This window comes from Falco naumanni, chromosome 17 (assembly GCF_017639655.2).
Source record: "Falco naumanni isolate bFalNau1 chromosome 17, bFalNau1.pat, whole genome shotgun sequence".
In the NCBI taxonomy this organism is placed as follows: Eukaryota; Metazoa; Chordata; class Aves; order Falconiformes; family Falconidae; genus Falco; species Falco naumanni.
In genome coordinates this window covers 3,729,096-3,749,361 of record NC_054070.1, presented here as the reverse complement: position 1 = coordinate 3,749,361, position 20,266 = coordinate 3,729,096, and the positions used below count along the sequence as shown (strand labels likewise).

The 20,266-nt window shown below is 43.0% G+C and overlaps 1 protein-coding gene, 1 long non-coding RNA gene and 1 pseudogene across 3 annotated transcripts; 1 reads left to right on the top strand and 2 right to left on the bottom strand.

The window, feature by feature from the left end:
• Positions 1–5,299: 5,299 nt before the first annotated feature.
• On the bottom strand, positions 5,300–12,457 carry LOC121098635 (annotated as a pseudogene).
• On the top strand, positions 7,204–20,238 carry LOC121098642. The gene is made up of 2 exons (XR_005831314.1): positions 7,204–7,282; positions 19,921–20,238. It is a non-coding gene; the product is annotated as an uncharacterized LOC121098642 (long non-coding RNA).
• LOC121098632 (triggering receptor expressed on myeloid cells 2-like) lies at positions 13,426–19,906 on the bottom strand. 2 transcript variants are annotated; one of them, XR_005831309.1, is made up of 5 exons: positions 18,716–19,906; positions 15,773–16,117; positions 15,359–15,413; positions 14,400–14,953; positions 13,426–13,576 (listed from the first exon to the last, which is right to left on the bottom strand). XR_005831309.1 is itself a non-coding variant. In XM_040616869.1 (4 exons), the coding sequence occupies exons 1-4, from the start codon at positions 18,756–18,758 to the stop codon at positions 14,737–14,739; spliced, it is 660 nt and encodes a 219-aa protein (XP_040472803.1). In that variant the 5' UTR covers positions 18,759–19,906; the 3' UTR covers positions 13,426–14,736. The 2 variants fall into 2 exon arrangements, 1 of the variants encoding a protein (XP_040472803.1); XM_040616869.1 differs by having other exon boundaries at positions 13,426–14,953.
• Positions 20,239–20,266: the final 28 nt, after the last annotated feature.

The following is a 20,266-nucleotide window of genomic DNA, read 5'->3' as shown; positions in this document are numbered from 1 at the left end:
GCTGGAAGCTTATGACTAAATACATAATGGAGGACAGATTAGCAAGTTGTAGAAGACTGGGAGGATACAAAAGGGCAGAGCCTTGAGTATACTATTTACTTTGCATAAAAGAAAAATACTAGACCTAAGAGTATGAGAAGATGGGAAGGAATGCCAAGAAGAGGGGGCAGAAATGTGGAGAAACATTAAATTCTACGTTTCCAGCAGGCAATCTTGGAGGAAGAGTATGCTTGTCCAGATACTAAGGATGACAATGTTTAGGTCAGCCACCTGTGGAGGAACATAGCCTGTTAAAGAACAGTGAAGAAATGCAGATTTGGTATTTGTAGTTAGGCAGCTGGATTTTCTAAATTTAGTTCGGTTCATTTTTCTGAATTTTAGTTCCTTGTTCTTACCTTTACCACAGCTGATGTAGTGAACTGAAGCTGAGACAGAAACTGACACACCAGCGATGGGAGGAGGTGGCCTAGTTCTTGCCATGCAAATAAATCTTTCTTTCAGTTTTGTTTCAAATTATATCAGTAATCTAGCGCTCTGCTCGTATATCTTACATTAGGATTTTTAGTCTAGTGATTTAAAAGGCATTTGTTTACCTCCGTTGCATTGATGGCATCTTTGGTGCCTTTGGTCGCTTCTGCCTTAAAATACTTGGCCAGTTAGAGCACGGTGCTTAACTTCTTCAGTTGGCGACTACGAAATTCTCATCTAGCATTTCTTGTGAGGTCACCCATTTCAGGAAATAGGTAGCTCTCTTTTAGTGAAGGGATAACAAAGAATTTGCAGCATTATTGTAAATATTATTTTAGAGCATCTGTACGTTTTGTCAGTGGAGTATTCATGGGCTGGAGGAATATTTCTGTGCTGGAGTAAGACAGCCTCTCCATACCATTTCTGGTCTTCAACTGCCAGCTAATCTCTGTCCTGGAGAACCCCCTCTTGAGAGCTGGAACTTGGGGAAGCAAGATTATTGCTCTGACATAGTTTTTTGGTTTGGTTGTTTGTTTTTATTTTTAATGAGTAATCCTTTTCTTAAAGAACCTGTAAACTTCTTCAAAGCAGCTAGAACTTTTCTCCCAATAAGCCCTTCATATATAGGTTCTCTGATCTGTTGTTGTAGAATGTGTATTAAGACCTATGGATTTGTGTTATATAGGAAGTTTTATCGTTAATACTTTAGTGATGTGAAAGCCTGAGTGCTACTGTCATATTTTTCATTTGCTTTGGGTTATGTGTATCACTTCTAAAAGTAGTGTTTGCTTGGTGAGATTGGAGTTACCGGTCAACAACATGTTACCAAAAAAGTCTGCTTTCTTTTCCTGGGTAAATTTGTTAAATTGGAGATGTCATCATGTTCAAACCTCTCTAGTAATTAAATGAGAATTCTTTGTGGATTGGCTACACTTGACCAAAAACTCCACTTCAGGAGTGCATGAAAGAGTGTATGAGGATAAAAGAAGCAGCTCGGGGAGAAATGTGGTCAATTGATCCAGAGAGCACTGGAGTGGTGAACCGATCAAAAACCAGTTTTATATGAGTGTAAAGAATGGGATGTGGAAAATGGTCCTCAAGTGATGCTAAATGGCTTTAAGGCCTTGCATGTTAAAAAGGGGGGAGTGGGGGGAGAAAATCTTTTATTTGTGAATGGGTGTGGGAGGGTACTGAGATTAACGTTAAGGCAAAGTTTGTATATAGTTAAAAGTTTATAATTTTTTTTATATGATGCATTTTTTCAAGTGTATTTTGGTCTTTAATAGATGCAATTGTAAGTACTGTGTACACTATCCAGCTAATAAAAAATTATAAACCGAGAAGCAGCTTTGGCTTGGGCCCTGAGGAGGGGCTGCAGGAAGGATGGAAGAAGGACATTCCTCTCAGCCCTGAGTCCAGGGGAGCTGCTGTGACCCGCTTGAAGTTGGGAGATGGCCTCACTGAGCTGGGGAGGGAAGGAGAGTTGCTCCAAGCTGGCCAGCATTGCTTCTGTGTGTTCTTCGAGTGTGGGGAAAATGTGCAGCAAGTCTGGGCTGGGAGGGAAGAGGATGCACTGCAGTTACTGCTTGAAAGAAAAACTTCCCATTCTAATAATGAAGAGAAACATGCCTGGTAGTTGCACTGTCTCCCATCCATGCCTAGCCAGCTTCTGGATATCTGTTGGCATAATGCTCGGCGTCCTTCGATGACATTTCGGTCTCTGCGTGCTTGCTGCAGGATTTGTTGAATTGAATAATTAGCCCTGATGGGCCATGCAAAAGAATCCAGTGCTGATGCAGAAGCTGCTCTGGAGCACGGGGAGTGCCCTATGGATGCAGCGATGGAATCTGTCCAGAGTTGCGTAAGTTTGAGAGATCCAACTTCATGTCACTCAAATTCCCTTCTTTTTAAGACATTCATTCCTTTATATTTTTGGTTACCTTCCAGGATGGTGAATCTTTCTTGTCGCCAGATTCCCAAGTATCATGTTATCTTTTTTTGGCCAAATATGACTGAATGGACACCCTTAGAAAGAGCTTATTCCTTGTGTTTTGGCACAAAAGGGAGTATTCCTCTTAAGAGGATTGGGCAGGCTTTGAAAGGTTTAAGGGAGAGCCAGTTTCCATGTCTGCCTGCTAATCCCTCGCAGGCATGCTGTTTCTTCCACGTGTGCTGCTCGGGATCTCCCAGCAGTATTGTAACTTAAACATCCACTACAATAATGTAAATACTTTTATCAAGGCTGAGGTTCTACACTGTTCAGCAATCTTTTGTATGGTATCAAGTAGTTGTATGTTCAGTATTGTTGAAACGGTTCCTGTGTATGTTTACAGTTTGCAAAGCTCTTTGGGTTAAAAGCAGCCATATCAAAAAGCAAGATACTAAGTTCTGCCTATATTATTTTTTTTTTTTTTCCTGTGTTCCTGGGGTAGGCACTCTTAGCAGGGGCACACTGAACTGCACACGTTTGTAGCTATATGCTATGTTCTTGAAAGAACACTGCAGGTCAGGGGGTCTCGTTTTGCCCTCGCTGATGCAAAAGCATCTCTCCGCTAGCAGTGCTTGAAAACAGATATGGATGTCACTAGCTCCCAACAAACAGAACAAAAAAGGCAAGTTTTACTCCAAACGCTATTGCGTTCTTTCTCCTGCAATAGATCCCTTAATAGTGTTTTCTAAGTGAGCCAACTGCGAGTGACATCTTTACACTGGCTGTAAAATCGCTTGGAAATACTGGGTGAGTTTGTATTTAGCTACACTGAGGTGGTCTCAGAGCTCTAATGGGAAACTGGTGCGTACTTCTAATGCCATTTATAATGGGCCGTCGCCGTACTGCCAACGTTAAGTGTCAAAATCGGGATAGGATGGTGTCCCCACAGGTGACATAGAAGTTTCTCCAGCAGGCAGTTCAGAGCATCCAGTCACATCCTGCTGTTTGGAAATACCTTCTGAGGATGCCCTTTCCCCTCCGCCACACGTACAGGATCTGGCCTCCTAACTCGGGCTCCGCTGTGCGCTGCGAAGCCGCCGCAGGCTGGCAGTCAGCGTGGGTCCTGAAGAAAGCTGGCCTGGTTTTCTGTCACTGCGTTGCTGGCAGCTCTGCAGTCATGGTGAAATGCAGATATGCTGGAAGTGTGATTCTTGGCAAATAGAGCAGAATAAATCCTTGAGGACCTTGCAGCTGAAGATTCATGAACGCAGAAGAGCATGAAGGGCAGTGGTCCAAGGGAGTAAGCAGGCATTGTGGGCCCAGACGGAATGCCCTTGGGCCCATAGTAAGTTATCTGATTACAGAGCTACTCAGATACTGCTTTTTACAGCTTTTTGCTTTATTCTTTGCTTGAAATTCTTTTCAGTTCCCTAACAAGAACAGGAGCAGACTGATTTAAAGTAATCCTTCACTTCGGAGAGAAGTTGATCTGCTAATCTTGTGCTAGTCACAGTTGCCAGGATCTTGTCCCATACTGCTTGGTTTTCCTATGTGGTAATCAGTATTTTGCAATTGCTAGGCAGGAAGTTGAGAACAATTGAACAAATGTTCTAAAGTGAATAGAATTAATAAAATTATGTACTACTAATGTGAAGTGAATAGGGTTGGAAAGCTGAGTTTTCTTTTTCTTTAGGTTCTTCATGAAACACTTTGCTAATTCTTTGTACTTGGAGGGGTTAGATACAATCATTTGTTCCAAAAACATTCTCATGTTTCAGTGACTTCCAGAGGAAGAGGAAAGGTACGAATGAGTCGACTTCATTTTGTCTAGCAGAAGATGCCTTGGTCTCTGTAGTTGCAGTATATCCAAAATTCAGTTGACTTTCCCATTTCGCTTTTTGTGGGTGTTTCAAGACATGGAGCAGAACCGGATGGTTTCCACAGTGGCTAATAAAACATTGTCCTTTTCATCTCTGCCTTTTGCTCAAATCTCCCTGGCTGCTTAGGCATATGGCAAATTTTACCCAGTTTGCAAAACTGCTACTGGAAGGCACTTAGGTGGCATAGTACTATGATGACTTTAGCAGAATCTTCAGAGTATAATTTATTATATGATTTTTTCTGTTCTTACAGTGCACTTAGGGCAAGAGTGTTTCGCAGTGAACAGCAGGTAACAGATGAAGGTGCCCAGCCATTAGTTGTGTGGATATTCATTTACTCCTTATTAGAGATGGAAACGGTCCTTTTAGCGTTTACTGCTTTTTGAAGTGAGAGAAAGAAGAAACAACTATTTCAGCATAGGCTGCAAAGAATATTTAGATACGGAGTGAGTTTTTAACTAGGCATCCTGTAGAAGGACAGAGGAGATGTCTGGAGGCACGGGAATGGAATGTATTGACTAATAGCCTCAGTCTTAGAAAATGCTCCTGTCCTCTTACATTGTGTCAGCTGTGCCCTGCCAATCTGATATGCCCAGTTCCTAAAATGCCACAACTTTGTTTCCTGCTGCCATCAAATGAAAGATAAGCTGGGAGGATGTGTGAGACGTTAGCCAGACACAGGTCTACAGCACTATTCAACAGCCAATATAGAACTAGGTCACTAACTAGCTGTCTGTCAGGCTTATCTGAAGACATGGCCAGGTTTGTCACGTCCCAGATGTCCAGAGGCCGCTCGTGTTAAGTTAGACCACTCCTGAATGTGGTTCCACAGCTGAGCATAACAGAAATAGATTGGATGGGCTGCTGGTGCTTTCCAAACTTAACTATCAAGCGTGCCAATCTAAACTGTGTTTTATGATAATTCTTCTTCCGTTGTAGCCAGCTCGGGTTACTAGCAAATCTCCATCGTTTGCATAGAGGACAACACCTGTAAGATGTTACAAATTTAGAAAGATTTGAGAATGTTTATTGTGTCTTTTATTTTAAATCGGGCAGTTACATTTTTACGACAGAGGACTGATGCCATCCATAGAAACATCCCTGGAAACCCTCTCAAATTCATCATATGATAGCAGATTACTTCTGTCTGCCTACAAAGCTAAAGATATATACCAGTGCCTCTATCAAGCTAGTTATTTAACTTCTATTACTTTAGGATCTGAGGCCCCCAGACCTTTCACCGTGTATGCCGTTCCACCCAGATGAGGAATTTATGCATGCAAATAGATGCTTTCCAAGAGTCAAACAGGCTAAATAAGGTGTTGCGTTTGTATATTGAGGCTTATGTTAACCTTTCTGGTTGTGTATGGTCTCCACACCAATGCCTTTGACATCTCAAAAATGACCCAAAGCTCAAGGGTGTCAGTCACTAATTCTTTCCAGACGTGGTCAATGCAGTAATAATAAGGAGAGAGGAAAAAAAAAAAAAAAAAAAGAAAAAAAAAAAAAGAGAGAGAGAAAAAGGAAATAACAGTATGCAAGAACAGAAGTGGGAAGCTGGGACAGGAAGTGAATAATACAGTCATGCAAACCTGTTTGGGAAGACAGAAATTGATTTCTTTAGCTATTATTATGGGGGTTTTCTAGCTTTGTTTTTAAATAATTTGCGATAGAGGGACAAAATAATCTCAGCTATAATGGCAAAAAGTCTGCTATTATGTAGCCACATCAGAGCAGACGACAGAATTTCCTTCTCTCCCATCTGTCTCTGTTCCCCGTGCTTCGGAATTGTAAAAGCACTCGCAGGCAGAGGGAGTTTATAAGGTTGATGGGTGTATTCTCCGCCTTTTCGCATTCCTTTCCTCCCATGCCACCCAGCTCCTAGGTTGGGGAGTCTTCTTGCAATCTTAATACCAAAAAGCTAAACCCATTTTTATATCAGATTAGGCATCCTTGGGCTCTAACTCACGGAATTAAGACAAAAATCTCAGTCAGATGAACTCTGGGATTTATCCATGATCCATAATGGGATGTTTGTGCATATCACCATGATAACAGGATTCAGTTGTTTGATCAAAATGTGTGTAATTTCAAATAAAGTCATGTTAGATTTGTACTGTATTGTGTGGCATTAAGAAAAAACAAGCACCGAAGGCAGTGAAAGACAAAGTTATTTTTTTGTATAAATAAATAACTTTGGGTGTAAATTCTATACCCATGTGTTCAAGATGAAGACGGTTTATACTATAAGGTAGACAAATATTTTTCAACAAGACCCTTGTTTACTAAAACATGCCAAGTGCATTACTTGTCTCTCTGAAGTCCATGAAGCAACTCATATGTTTAAAGCAGATTCTTTACCACGTTGCTGATTTGGGTCTTATCAGAGTGGGCAATAATTAACATTTTATATATGAGTATTTAAGCGAGCTGTTGAAGAAAAGTCTGAAAGGAAGCATCATGTTCCCATATCTCACAGCCCTTTGTTGACTTGCACTGTATCAGTTGCTACCAGAGAGAACTAGTTTCCTGCATTTGGGTTTATAGTTGCCTGTCGTTTAAAAATAGAGCAATTTGGAAAAAGCAAATGTACCATAGCTTTCTACTAGATTTGCTTACCAATAGCTAAATTGTGCTGCTGTACTATTGGAAAAGTGCAGTTATTTTTTTCAGGGAAGGTTTGTGCATCCGTGCGCCTCATCCTTTCAGTTGCTTCCTGCCTCACACCCCCTGTGCATCCAACTTCAGTAATTGGTTACAAATGAATTGTTTCTAAGTGCAGTTCAGCAAAATTCTATGAATAAGCCCGAGGCTTCATACTGCGTTGTTTAGGTGGGCCTGTTTTTTTCAGTTCCAGAATGTGGAGTTGTGGCTCTGAAGATAACAGTAGCATATTCCACAGGCCCTGGGGAGACTGAATTGCCTGGTGGTTCTTGAACGTGGAAGAAGACTTGTGGTGAAGGCTGCATGTTGACATATATAACATCTTCAGGCTTTGGCTGAGGTTGGTGCCTTATGACAGCGTATATTGTAGCATCATTCAGTTCCCCTTCTAGCATTCTGCTTGCTTTGTTTCTTCTGTGGCTCTGAGGAACAATGAAGAATGAGAAGTTAAAAAGAAATTCAGCATTTTTTGCTTCTGAGTATTAGTCTTAGTTCATTTATAACCACAAATATTTTCTCCTATTATAAAACTGGGAAAAAGGGGAGGGGTACATGGGAAAAGGGCACGTGTGCTCAGAGAAGTTCAGAAAACTTCTCTTGCTCAAAAGTCTACTTCCTAGGATTTAAGGGACTGGGTAGAAAGGTGCAGCAACTGTTACACACTAAATATTTAGGGCAATTGCAACTACCAAAGATTTCCTTTGATCAGGAACTTTGGCGGTGGTACTGAAGATTCAAGGCCGGTTAATTATCAAAATTATATATTTGTTATTATATTTATTTTTCTGAGTACTATAAACAAAAATACGCAGAAGGGCTATGACTTGAACAAGTTAGGGTCTGCTTTGCAACAAGACGTCAGACAATCAACAAATACAGACAGCTAGCTTCGGTGTGCTGGCTGGAGTGGATGCTACTGTGTGCTTCATAATCCCTCTGAGAGGTGAGCACAGAGTGAGAGTCTCTGCATGACAGAGATCAAAAAAAGCAGCAGGAATGTTGGATTTCTGATGATGTCTTACCTGCAGTGCTGCTCGTCTGAAAGAAGGATGTCCACCAAAGTCCATCCCTTTTCCTGCTGTGGACAGAACCTCCTTTGAGTGTAAAACTACACCTTTACCTTTTCATTTTAAAGATGACTACCCCCACTACCCCATCCCTGCGATTTAACTTGCATCTTGCATTTCACTCTCAGCTCAGCTGCATTGCCTCCCTGGACGATGATTACTACGAACAGACCTTCCTTAGATTCAGTGTGGTGGGACAGCAAGCTGTAGGGGCAGGAAAACTAGACAAGAGGATTAGGGAGCTTTACCTGCTCTTTTCCTTCTGATGTAAATGGTGACAAGGAGTATAACAGTAGCAATCAGAGCAGTTGTAGGCAGGAAGGAGCTCAGCACTATGAGACCATAGAGAGTCCTGCAGGGAAAAGCATGATATCTCCATTACTATTTACAGCACCAGAAGCTGGCTAGGTTAATTTGGGAGGGGATTTTATGTGTTTGAACATGGCTTATGGTTCCAGGATAAAAATTTAGCACGTGAATATTACCCTTGCTGTCTCTAAACAAGCACGGTTCCATGAGGTCAGTACTCATCTACAGCCACAGAGGATCCATCCCAGCCGTATATTTCTTTGGCACTTGGCAAGCCTGGGGAATACTCAGGAGCTTGAATTCTCCTCCTGCAGTCATTTGCAGCGCTACCAGAGTTCAAAGGCATCCCTCATCAGGATGCAGTAGCCCTTCTAGTGATCTGTCTTTGATCAGGCCTGGTAATAACTCTCATCTGACACTCTGGGATTGGTCTTACACCGGTCTGCTTGTACAACAGGCAGAGTCATTGTAGCATTGCGTGGCCCATATGGTTGTCCCTTTTTTAACCAGGTAGAAAGTCAAGAACACGGTCAAACTGAGCATTTTCAGTAGAAGCCTCACTTAGTGCTCCTGAAACTAACAGGGACCTTCTACAGCTACCCTTTCATGGGAGGTGGGGAGGTTGGACCAAACCCTGTAGGGGAGAAGGGGCAGCCTCTTTGTGTGTGTATGGGTGTGTGTGCACATGCTTCAGTTGTCACACCACACCTCAAATCCTGCAGCGCATCCAGAATGCTGTGCTTAGAGTCTGGGAGTCTTTGGTTTTTACCTCTGATCCTTATTGCTGTCATCTGTGGGGTTGGCAACGTCCCGCTTCTCAGTGGGAAGTGAAATGGTGTGTAAATCTGCATCCCATTTCCAATTTTCCCCTTGGAAAAAAAAAAAACAAGAGCAGGTGATTTTCCCACATCAGTCCATCCCTGGTGACTTCTTATCATGCTGAAAAATCCTGCTTTGCCAGTTTGTAGAATGGTCCAGTTACTGCTTGCTTGTTAGCTATGAAATTGTGAAGTTGCACAAGAAAATTAATCCTGTGCTGTTTACGAGTAAAAGAAAGTTAGTTAATGCAGCTGAATCACAGGAATAGGATCAACCAGTTCCTCAGGTAAGGGCTAGGAGGTTTTTTGGGGTTGTTGGATAGTACCTGGTATCAGTGTATCTCAACGAAAACATTGAATGTAGGCCCAGGCAAAGAGTTCTAGTAAGTAGCTAGTAGGGCAAGAACAGACATACTGTGATTCCAGTTTTGTTCCCTTTGGGTTGTGGTCCTCTGGTGCTGTTTTCATTCTTGCAAACTATTTGATACTCGATTGCATGATGCCTTGGAAAATCTACTTACTCAATGATCATATCATGTGCAGAGGGGAAAATGAGATTTGGTTTCTGCTTTCCTTACAAGTTTGGGTCCTGTAACAGATCCAAGGGAAAGAACAGCTCCTGCAGGAGACGAGTGTTGTAGAAGGTATAGGTCAGCCATAAAAATTCATACCATTTTAGAGAATGATATGAAAACTGAATTGCTTATTTGGGCACTTGAATGCTGTTGGAAAGGAAGCATCTTAGAAGAAAGATGTCATGTACTTCCCATAAACATCTTTCAGTCATGTCATAAAAATGAAAGAATAGCTTTCACTATCTTCTGGTTTTCTGCCTCCTGTGCTGGCAAAAAGCAGAAAAGGAAGTAAAGTGTTAAAACAAATGCAGAAGTTTACTAATGAGCTGTGGCAAAAAGAGGAACTCAGGTAGAAATTCAGGCAATGATTCAGATTGCTTGAGGTCTGTTTCATCTGCTGATGTAAATATAAAAATTTGTTAGTCAATGAAATCAAGCCAGACTTCCCCCACCAACTGGCTGCAATTTATTTATGCCATTAGTATGTATCAAAAATCTGTTTAATAAAAAGAAATTCAGGAATTATCTGTGTCTCAGGAAATTTCCAGGCTTAGAAGAGAGCTCTTTAACATTGACCTGTAATCTTTCTTGTCGAGCAGTAAGAAATTGCTGACTTTTAGAAGATCATTAATTCTTTGATTAACTCACCCAAAACTTCCAGCATGATCCTATTCAGTAGTTTGTTTCTCCCCTGGATATGGCTCTCAAGATTATATTCTCCTGAGTCATTAAGTTGGAGCTTTTTCAGCCACACACTAATCACTTTCCACGAGAAGTCATTCATCATTTCAGTCCTTCCTACTTTAATGATACTTTGATCAGAGTTACCTCTGATAATAGGTTGACATCTAATTCAGGACACCATTTTGCACCAAATAAAATGTTGGAAGTTTCCTGATGTTGGCTATCACAGAATAGGAGCAATGGAAGGACAAGTTGTTCCCTTTTTTTGCAAATAGCCTGACAAACTCTGAAGAAAACGGAGTGGTGACTCATTAGGGGGAGAAGACAGGAAAAACCAGTCCCCATGGTGGGGTACATCTCACCCAACGAAGGAGCAAAGCTAACATCAGCGCAAAGAGAACTTGCAGAAGACAAGGAAATAAGCAGCCCCAGTCTGATGAGAGTGGTCACTAGAGATGAAGCTGGGGTGCCAAACGGGAAATTTGGATTCCTGCTGCCCTTCCCAAACGTGGGCTGTCTCAGGTTCCAGGGTTGTTATTGCTGTCAAATTCCCCAGGTGCTGGGACATGAAGCTGCCTCAGCATATTTCTTATGCCTCGTACAGACGTTCAAGTTTAAGATGATGTTGCTCTGTCTCACCGGTCTTCTACATGAATTATCAAAGCTTTGCTCTGTGAAAGGTTTCTGTGACTGTAAAACACTTTTAACAAAATGGAAAATTTTGTGCAAAAGCAAGTTTTGTTTTTTGGATTTCATCAGCTGACTTTGAATATTTCTCTCCCCAAACCATTTTTTTTTTATTAATACAATCATACAAAATTGTGTTAATTTTTTATGGTAATCCATACAATTTATTTTTTTTCCTTTGAAACTTTTTTATTTCATATGGCAAAAATAACTTCCTGGCCACTTCTAGCTCTAGATACATATTGTGGTTCTATGTTGAACTAAATAACAAGAGTTTTACTCTGTCTTTGATAACCTCTAGTGGATTCTCTATCTCTAGCTACCATCTTTTGCTGTGAAACAAAAATGGAAATGACACGTCATTCTTGATTTGTTTTGGCTGTCTCCCACCTGGTGCACTGTTGATCTCATAGCTCGCCCTCAAATGAAACCATCACCTGTATCCTTTGCAGCACAATATTCTTCAGATCACCCCACACCCTACGCGGATACGTGCCAGAGTTCTACCTTCGGTGTGCTGTCATGATCACAGAAAACCTGCTACGTCCAAAGTCTATCAGGTCAACTGAGTGATGCGGTGCATGGTTAAGGTTGATCCTTTCTTTTAAAGGGGAACTCAAGGCTAAGACTGGACAAGGCTTTTCTGACAGCTCCTTGCACCAAAATGTCTTCTCACATAAATTCTTGTGCGTGTCATATGAGCAGTTAGCTCTGGAGGAGTCTCCCTCTGTATGCAGGAGCACTTGCATGTCCTCTTGTGCCATGCATTATTCTTCCAAAGAAAGAAGAAAATGATGCTACAACTAGTCACAGCTTAGTATTATACCGCTGGGACTCTGAGAAGAGTAATTTAACCCTGCAGGTTTGCCTAAATAAACATCTATGCTTAGCCTTTGTGCCACTACCCTTTTTTCATTTTTATTCCTATTGTTCTTCTCTGTGGACTCAGTATTTATTTGCAGTAGGAAGGCAAACAGTAGCTAGCCTGTCTTACGGCAATGCCTGATCCATAATGTATCAGGAGAGAGCAAGAAACAGATTTTCTTCTCCATATGCTGGGTGGTTTCAGACTGGGAACTTCACAATAGCAGGAGAGAAAGGTCTCGCTCAGAAGGGCAATGATTGCCAAATGTCCCACCAGGAAGTTCAGTTTCTGGACCAAATACAGAACTACTATAAACCAAAATGAGAACCCATCAGCTGATATAAATAAAATAAGGGAATTTCAGGCTGAACATTTCCTCCCCTCATTGACTTCAGGGAATCTCATTCTGTGCCAGGCTTTAGATGGCCCAAATAAAAAGTGCTCAAGCAAGTCGGCGTGCAAAGCGTGTAACAGTGCAGGGCGCACCCTTTTCCTAGGAGAAAAGAAGAGTCTAAGCCATACCTGGAAGTGCCAGCAAGAGCAGCAGGGCTGGAAGGCTCCCCATCCTGTAGTAAGAAGGTTTTTTAGGGCCTAGAGGAAAAAAACGTATCCCAGAGCTTCTTTATCACTGAGAATTCTCTGTTGCAGAGGAAGCTAACTTGCTCTGTCACTTGCAGTTGTCTGCTGCCTAGAATGATGATGCCGGTCTGGAATTGCTGAGAACATCTTTTAACCACAATCTTAATGTTAATTCATGGGTGGGAAAGACTGCACAATGTTTGCTGTCTGCTTTTTTGTTTTAAATATATTGTTGTCTAGATAGCCGTATTTAGCAATCGGATTGTGTGGCTGGGAAAGAAGTAGGTTGGGAAAGAAGTAGGTGGTTTTGGTCTCTAGTGCTACCTTGATGTATTACAGAGCAGCTTTCAGTTGGATGTATTCATCCTGACTGCTGCTTTGCGCTTACGTGCAAGTTTTATATCTCTGGTTCCCCTAAGCCCTTGTGTAGTGGTGGAGACCCGTCACCGTGCCATGGCAGAGGCAGTGGGTGGCCCTGCCTGAGGTCTCTCAACAAGTTGAAACTGGAACTAGGACCCAGATCTCCGGGTTAAAGCTGTGATTCCCTTGTTTTTTAGCACATCTAGCTGGGCACCACGGTACGGTCCAGGAATACTGAAGCTAGCTTTGTGTTAATACAGCTGCACTGGTGCGTGACTGCGTACGGGCTAATTTCCCCTCTGGAAACAGAGAAAATGAGTTTAGATAGAGCACAACCACGGCTAGCCTGATCTGGTGTCAGGATGCGAGCTGCTGTTTCTGCACGGTACTAAGCGGAGCTGGCGGGATGTGCCAACCTGCCCAGCTGGCTCAGAGCATTTCTCTAATTTATAAACACACCAGCATGTTCCAGGTGTTACCTCTTCCTTGAGTGATGTGATCTGGAGCACTGCAGCTCTTTATCATGAATCCACACCAAGTCAGATAACCAGTTTGATTTTATTTAGCTTTGCAGGCAGTGCTGGGGAAAGAAGTGTCAATGCCCTTGGATTTGGGGTCTTCCTGGGAGAGCTAAATGCAGCTTTTTACTTCGGGGAGTGCTGAGCAATGATCACATGTTGGTAACATCCCCTGGAGAGAGTGGAAAAAAATACAGGGAGAAATACAGAGAAAACATTCATTCTTTGTTGCAAAGTCATTTGAGATATGAGGAAGCAGGCTCACAGCTGCATGTAGACTTCACATCCCTTTCTGTTATGTTCTGCAATTCCTTATGCCTTTCCACAGTGACTGTTCACCGAAGATCCGCCCTGTCCAAGGCAGTTTTTAGGAGCTAGTCTTCATTACATCGGAAAGAGAGAATCTCTCACCTGGCACTGCTCTGAGATGACATGAAGTTGATGTGTCTCAGTTCAGAGCCTGGTGGAACGATACGGGGATGAGTATCTGGAATAACTCTGCCTGGTGATCTGGTGCAGCTACTGGCAGTGAGCGGAGACGACAGCAGAGCACTGCATTGCCAAAAACATGTCAGAAACTTCAGACTTTTGAGAGCAGAATCTCAGTTAAAAAGCCGATTTCTAGACAAATAATATTAGCTTTCAATACAAACCGTCTAGTTCTGATCTCATGCTTTTGAGGGAAGCATTTGAGTGTTTTGTAGCGATGTTTAGGACGCCTTGGAAAAAGCTATTAGTTCTTTAACACTGATCTTCAATGAATCAGAAGTTTCTTGGAGATTTGGGACAGAACCCTGTCTTTTTTACATTATGGGGATGTGTTTGTAAGTCGCTCAACACACGGTTGTTGAAATGTGTTACCTGAACTTCTATTTATGTCCACCATTTTATTGATAGTTTTTTTTATAACAAGGCATTTGCCAGTAGCTGTATAGAGCAGCAAAGTTTTTTGTGGCCTAGCAATGAGCTAGGGGGAAACTGAGCAGAGCTCTCACCTGTGCCGTGCCTAGGGAAGCATCTCTGCACAGAGATAAGTTTGTGCTGGATCTCTTGACAGAAAGACTTCATATTCCTCCTTCCCCTCTGGCCATCGATCCCATCCTCTTCCATTAGGTTCAGGTGTTACTGGCAGCATCTTTTCAGTTCAGTTGTGTTGGAAAAAGTCGGTCAGTGCCAATGAGAAGAAGCTGTAGATGGTAACATTCCTTCTCTGGAGTGACAGGTTAATCGATACCTATGTTTAATAGGTGATCCTTTTCTTATGGCAGCTGGCAAAGCTTTGCCCGCAAATGCTTGATGTTCATTTCTCTGTGGATTCCCTTTGGTTTGGCTCTAAGCAGTGCTCTCCCAGGAGGGGCTGATTCCATCACGTGCAAAGTGACCGGTGAAAGGGAGGACCTGCTGCTCATTCAAGCGTGGGTTCTTCTGCTCGGTTTCTCCGTTCTTCCTACTGTTGCCGATGATAAAGATCAGCACGGCCACCGTGAACTTAGTAACCAGGAATCCCACAACGATATAGAGGACAGTGAAATCAGCTTCAGGAGGGACGCTGTGGGGAACCATAAATATAACAGTGAGGGGGACCGTTCAGCCCTTAATAAAACTCTTGTAGCACACCGTGTTGGAGACGGTAACATCTGCAACAGGCGGTCCCTGGTTGTGCACAACAGAGCCTGGGAGGTTAGAACAACTCTAATAAGTTATCTCACATACAGATAAATTATGACCTGCAGGAGTTGTTTTGCTTGGCACTGAAGCACCGCGTTTTCTGGATTAGGAGAAAGCTGCTCTTTAGAAACCACACGGCAGTTCTAGGAATTGTCATAAATGAGGAGGAGGTAGAGAATTATGCCTGTGGTGGTATTCCTCTCCACTTCTAATGGGCTTGCTGATGCTAATTCGCCTTTGTCCTAGGAAGACTAAAGATCACAGTGTGAGGAGTTTTATGGCTTACCCGGAGATGCTCTGCACAGCACGAGGCTCCTCTGGCATTTGGGTCTCCGGGACAGCTGTTGATAGAAACAGAACAGTTTAGTCTGCAGATGTTTCTGGGTGATATTCACTGGTATCACCAGCGCCAGTGCCCCAGCTATAGGCATAGATAACCAAAATGAGATTGGGCACTGGGTTGTATGCTAGAAAATTAATCTGGGTAGCAATAAAGGGATGACATGTGTTAGATGTCCTGTTAACAGTGAGGTCATGTTGCTGTAAATCAGGAACTAAAAAGAGGCAATGAAACCCAGTACCTCCTCAGAGTAAGACAAAAGTCATTTTTTACTGAAGTGAGGCCTTGGCATCTGCAGACACATGTGAAATTTAAGTAGGAACTCAGAAACTCATGAAAACACACCGCCCCAAGACATACCTGTCAACACTTCCACTTGGACCTTCCTTAAGCTGTTTGTTTCCCCCAGGTACTCAGTTTTGCACTGGTACAACCCAGCATCCTGCTTCTTGAGTCGCTTCATGGTCACCGTCAGGACCCCTTCACGGACATTGTCACTGATGGAGGTGTTGCCATTCCTGTTCTTTAGGAATGGCAGCCAGAAGCGTCGGGCACTCACCACATGTTGGCACTCGGTCTCATCGATCATCTTGCACCAGCTCTTTTCTCTCCACCGTTGCTGCCAGGGGTTATAGGTGCAGTTGACAGAAATGGTGCCCCCCTCCATTCCGTACACCACAGTGACGTTCTCTACAGCACATGATGCTAGGAGAGGAGGAGAAAGCAGTGAGCCAAGTCTCTTTTATATCTGTCCGTTCCCACTGTGTTTACGCTAAATGTCATTTTCATCTTTTACAATTCTAGTGATGGCTGCTGTCAATTGTAGGGCTGTCACCTGCCCACTTCCCCCAGGAAAGACACGGTGTGCTCAGATTCAGAGTCTGGATTCAGACTTTCTTGGAATACATCTGTAGTGATCCCTCTGACTGGTGTGTTACTCGGCTTTTGCCAGGTAGCTGTTCTTGTGGGGGTCACTGAGGAAAGGAAGAGGTGTCAGCTTCATTAATATTTGCAGATTTTCTGACGCTCAGGAAATTTTGGTCCTTGCCTTCCCATCTGGCCCCGTGGTGGCTGCTCTGGATTGCAGTCTGGAAATCGACCTCATCACACTTTCTGTAATCATTGGGCTCCTGCCCAGTAAGGGGAAGCAGTTTGTCAGCATAATTAGGGAATTAAATAGAAACTTGCATTTTCCTCTGGTCCTGAGGGGCACGAAGCTGGGCATTCAGGTAGATTGAGTTGGCATCAGGCAAGCTGTCTTGGTTTTTAAAAGCTTTTTTTACAAGGCAGCTCATAAAAACGTAGCTTGACCCAATAATGACAAATTTGTTTCTGTGTAACCCTCCTCAGGCCAGCCTTGCTGTAACATCCCTGCTTTGCAGCGTCCAGCCCGCTGACTTGCATACAGCTGCAGCAAGGCAGCTTGCCTCAGGGTTTGGCCGTGAGCTCAACACTTCCACATACGTCCATAGATGCAGATTTGGCTCTGGAATACCCTCTGCTGTGGAAAAGATCATTTGCAGTAAATGCCCATAAACTTTATTCCCGTTTTAAGGATCTTTACACAGCCAGAGAGAAGCAACACAGCCCTGGAAAGTGCTAGAATCACAGTGACATCTACAAACCAGTGTCCAGCTAGCTGTTTAGGAGGTTATTTCTTAATCCTATGCCTGATTTCAAAGCCCAGGGTTTCAGCTTTTTTTTTTTTTTTTTTTTTTACCCTATCTTTTAATAGCCTACTAATTTTAATCATGTTGACAACTGGTCTTTGGCTGCTTGGCCTTTTTCTTGCCTTAGTTCCTTATTTCTAATTTCCATTCCTCTGTATGACAGGCAAATGCAGAGGGGACAGTGAACTAATAATACTTCCAGAGAGAAGTGCAGTGTGGTATTTGTGGAAATCTCTATTTCTAGTGAAAAAAATCTGAGGCTGGTGCCTTCAGTGAAACCGTAAGTAATTACAAAACAGAAATAAATTTAAAAATAGGCTGTTGTGAGGACTTCGTGCTGGCTGAGCCTCTAAATAACACTTTTAAAAACAATTCCTACCATTCTAAGTGAATTGCAAACTAAAAAATCTGAAGATCTTTCGGCTTGACTAGAAGAGAACATAAAAATGGATCTATGCTCTCCAAGTACCCACCAACCCACCACCTACAAGTCCTTATCCTGACATGTTGCTCCAGTCAAGCTTACCTTGCTGAATGTCCAGTCCAGTCCTGCCTATGCAATCCCTCTGAACATTTTAACTCCCTCTCCTATTTCTCTTGTGGACCACCCCTTGCCTCCCGTTCTGCACGTTGAGTTCCTGGAATGGGCCCAGGGGTTTGTTTTTTCGTTTTGTTTTAAATAGTAGCAGCATTGTGAAAAATCTCTTGATCAGAATCAGGGCATTTAAAGATTTGCTGATGCCCCTGTGGAAAACCTTGTGTCGTTATCTTTTCAACTAATTCTGCTGACAGATCACACTATTTGTGTTCCTCCTCCCTTGTTGTGTGCTACTGAAAACAGTTATAGCAGACTTTTTTCCAGGCTCATTCAGATCTTTGAGACAGGTTTCTGTGCGCCCAAAGCCTGAATCTCTTGCCTTTCTGTGCACTGCTGCAATTATCTGGGATCTGCAAAGTGTGTCTGGAGAGAGAAGGCTGCCAGCTGGGAGTACCAGCTGGGTCCTGTGCCTTGTTTCTCATTTCAGATGAACTTTGCTTTCCAAGCTGAAAATAGTTAATTGCCCGAGATTTCAGAGGTGTCCCCTTCACTGAGTTCTATTTTTCTCCTCTTGAACCCTAGCTGCTGTGATTTACATTCAAAGACCTACAAATGCAAACAAATAGGATTTTGAAATTTCACGTTTCACTCTGAAAAGGCACGCAAGACTTCTGTCACCACTGTTTCCTGAGCTTGGATCACCACCGGCCCTTTGTTTAATTAAGGGGAAAAGAGCAAACTCTGAGGAAGGAGTCTGACATCCCTGCAATATAATTCGGGAGGAAGAATAGAGTGTCAAACAGACTGCAGTGCTCCAGGTTCCTTCTGCTTGCGCTGCATGGACTTTACAGTGTACAGACAGGCAGTAAGAGTATCCATAGTAAGTGTTTGTATTATATCGGTCTTCCAAAGAATAGCATGCTACATCAAAGATACCTTTACATCCAGAAAAAGCTACTGGGTTTCAAGACCCGTGCAGTCTTTTCCTGTGGCATTGTCGCTGATCTCCTAACAGGTGCAGATAGAGAGCAAGCTCAGCACCAATCCTTTGCCCTACTGGTTAACTGAAACCCAAGGTCACGTACGCTTTCTTACCTGACAAGAAGACCATGAAGATGAGGTGCATGAGCTTCTCCATGTCAGTTGAGCAGAGAAAGGGACAAGAGAGGAGTCTGGAGAAAAGTAAAAAGAGCTCTTGCCCAAGAGCAGCTTGCTTTCCCCCCCCCCTCCTTGCTCTGCCGGAAGGAATGAGCACAGGAACTTGGCATCTTTTTCGTCCTGCATATTGAGCAATTCGCCAGGGACAGGCATTTCTCTCGTGGGCTGTAAAATTCAGGCATCAGCATTGCCCACTCACAGCAACATTTTAGTCTAGACAGCCTGAAAGAGAGCATCATGTGATGGCCTGAAGCCGTGGTACTGGAGTCCCTCTCAGCTCAGCTATGGTGCCTGTCCGCCAGAGCAGGCTTCGCAGGGGGTGAATTTTTGGAAAGCCAAAAGGGAAAGGGCGGCTCTCATTAAGACTCTGCAGGTAGCTCAGTCAGCATCACGAGGGTGAAAGGAGGGTAAGGACATAATCCTGTGGGCTATTTTCAGGGGAGAGAAGATTTAGAAGAGCCTCTGCATGAAGCGTTCCCGTCCGTGAAGTCAGGAAGACAAGAGCACTGTGTTGAGTGAAGCGGTGAGGTGCTTTAAATGAGAAAAAAAAAGACATCTTTATTTGGTACCTAGCAGAAAGGACATAAAATCAAGGGATGGGGGCACTGATTTAGAGCCGATCAGTGCCGTACTGATGCAGTAGTTCCTCATCAGTTCAGCAGCAGTTTAGGACTGCAGCATTAGCAAACTGGCAGGCTGTGGATGGGTTGCTGTTTTTTCTTTTTTGAATTTATTTACCCAGAGCCTTCCATGCAAGTACAAATAGACCCCGGCTTCTTAACTTGTGTGCTTATCTGCTTCTTAACAGGTGGATAAACCTGCAGGTCTACCCATTCATAAATGTGCCTTCTTTTTCTTTCCTGTAATTAGTGTTTAAGAAAATGGTACCTTACAGCATCCAAAAATTCTGTGTGAGGCTTACTGATTGCAGGTTTTGTTCATTCTTGCTCCAGTGAGCACAAATTTGGATTCTCTTTGATCAGAAGCAACTGCCTCCCTGAAAATGTCTCTCTTCCACTCAATTGTGTTATACTATTACTCTTCCACTGTTTGACCCAGTGTAACTTACTGAATGAATAGTAAATAGTTAGGGGAATCTTGAGCTGAATGAACCATTTTTGTTTTCTCTCTGTCATTTCAAGCGAAACATGTCAACTCTGAAAATTTCAAAGAACACATCAGCTTCCCTGCTGCAGCCATAGGAAGAGAAACCTCCTGGATGTGACCGGCTTGTGAATAAGGAGTGGTTCAGGCCTTTTTAATTTGCCACTTGTTTGCAGAGCTTGGCGCAGCTAAATAAAGTACCAGGGTCTCTGGTCTTTTGGAGAAATTGAGCTGAGCCCCAGCAAACTCATTTCATATCGGTGACCACATGACTGCTAAATGAAGGCGGCAGGCATGTCATTTGGAGTATTTCCAGCAGAGAAATGGAAGTAATGGTATCACTTTCCAAGGCTCTGGTAAGCTCTCCCATGGAGCTGCACACGG

Coding starts and splice junctions, on each gene's coding strand:
- LOC121098632 (XM_040616869.1), bottom strand. CDS start 18,758: ATGGAGAAGCTCATGCACCTCATCTTCATGGTCTTCTTGTCAG. Junction 16,118..18,715: donor CTTCATGGTCTTCTTGTCAG/GTAAGAAAGCGT, acceptor CTCCTCTCCTAG/CATCATGTGCTGTAGAGAAC. Junction 15,414..15,772: donor CCAAGTGGAAGTGTTGACAG/GTATGTCTTGGG, acceptor TTCTATCAACAG/CTGTCCCGGAGACCCAAATG.